The sequence below is a fragment of the Propithecus coquereli genome, unplaced genomic scaffold (genome assembly GCF_000956105.1).
Source record: "Propithecus coquereli isolate 6110/MARCELLA unplaced genomic scaffold, Pcoq_1.0 Scaffold162, whole genome shotgun sequence".
In the NCBI taxonomy this organism is placed as follows: domain Eukaryota; kingdom Metazoa; phylum Chordata; class Mammalia; order Primates; family Indriidae; genus Propithecus; species Propithecus coquereli.
The window spans coordinates 2,022,621-2,023,331 of record NW_012140747.1 but is presented as its reverse complement, the minus strand read 5'-3'; the positions used below and the strand labels follow the sequence as shown (position 1 = coordinate 2,023,331).

The 711-nt window shown below is 31.8% G+C and overlaps 1 protein-coding gene across 1 annotated transcript in view; it reads right to left on the bottom strand.

Annotated features, from left to right (window-relative positions):
- LOC105807672 (exocyst complex component 1-like) overlaps positions 1-711 on the bottom strand; it is an 85,106-nt gene that overhangs the window by 33,708 nt on the left and 50,687 nt on the right. The window contains exon 10 of the mRNA XM_012641095.1: positions 243-287. Coding sequence (XP_012496549.1) covers positions 243-287 — 45 coding nt within the window. The remainder of the gene's footprint in view (positions 1-242; positions 288-711) is intronic.

The window sequence follows — 711 nt, the reverse complement described above, 5'->3', positions numbered from 1 at the left end:
TTAAGTCTTTTCATAAATTTCTGACACAAAGTTCTACTACTCGCCAAATAATTTTAACTATATTACATATTTCTTGGATATAGCCATACCACTGCCATCATGTTGGTTTTCTTTCACCAATACCTGGCAATCCAGAGCAATCAATATTTTTGGTGTTCACTTTTTTCAAGACAAATAACTAATTTCTAGACATTTAACAAACATGCATTGAGAATACCTGCTAATACACTAAGCATACTCACTCTCTGTTTCTTGTTTGACAGCACTTTCTTTTCGAGGCAGTGTAGCTGTGATGGATTAGGTTGCAAGCATCAAAGACAAAGACAAGTTAATAAACTGCAATTTGCACAAACCATGCACAAGAGGAAGTTAAAGCTCTAGTTTAAAAGACACATGCAAAGAACCATGAACATCAAGTAACGAGAGGGGCAAACACATGTTTAGTTGGTCAGCTGTTTGAGAAATTCTATGAGAGAAAAAATTTACTTTTAATGTATTGTTTTTACTCAAATATTCAGGTAAAAATACCTATATTTGTAACCCCTCACATTTAAATTTTTTTTTTAAGTTTATAAGCCCATACACTTAAATTTAAAAGACTGAATTTGTAAGTTTTGGTAATTTAATATAGTGGAAATTTATTAGAATGAAGTTGTAGATTTAGACATCAACAATTTTATATTCCCTGAAAGCTCCTGAAGGGAATCTCCA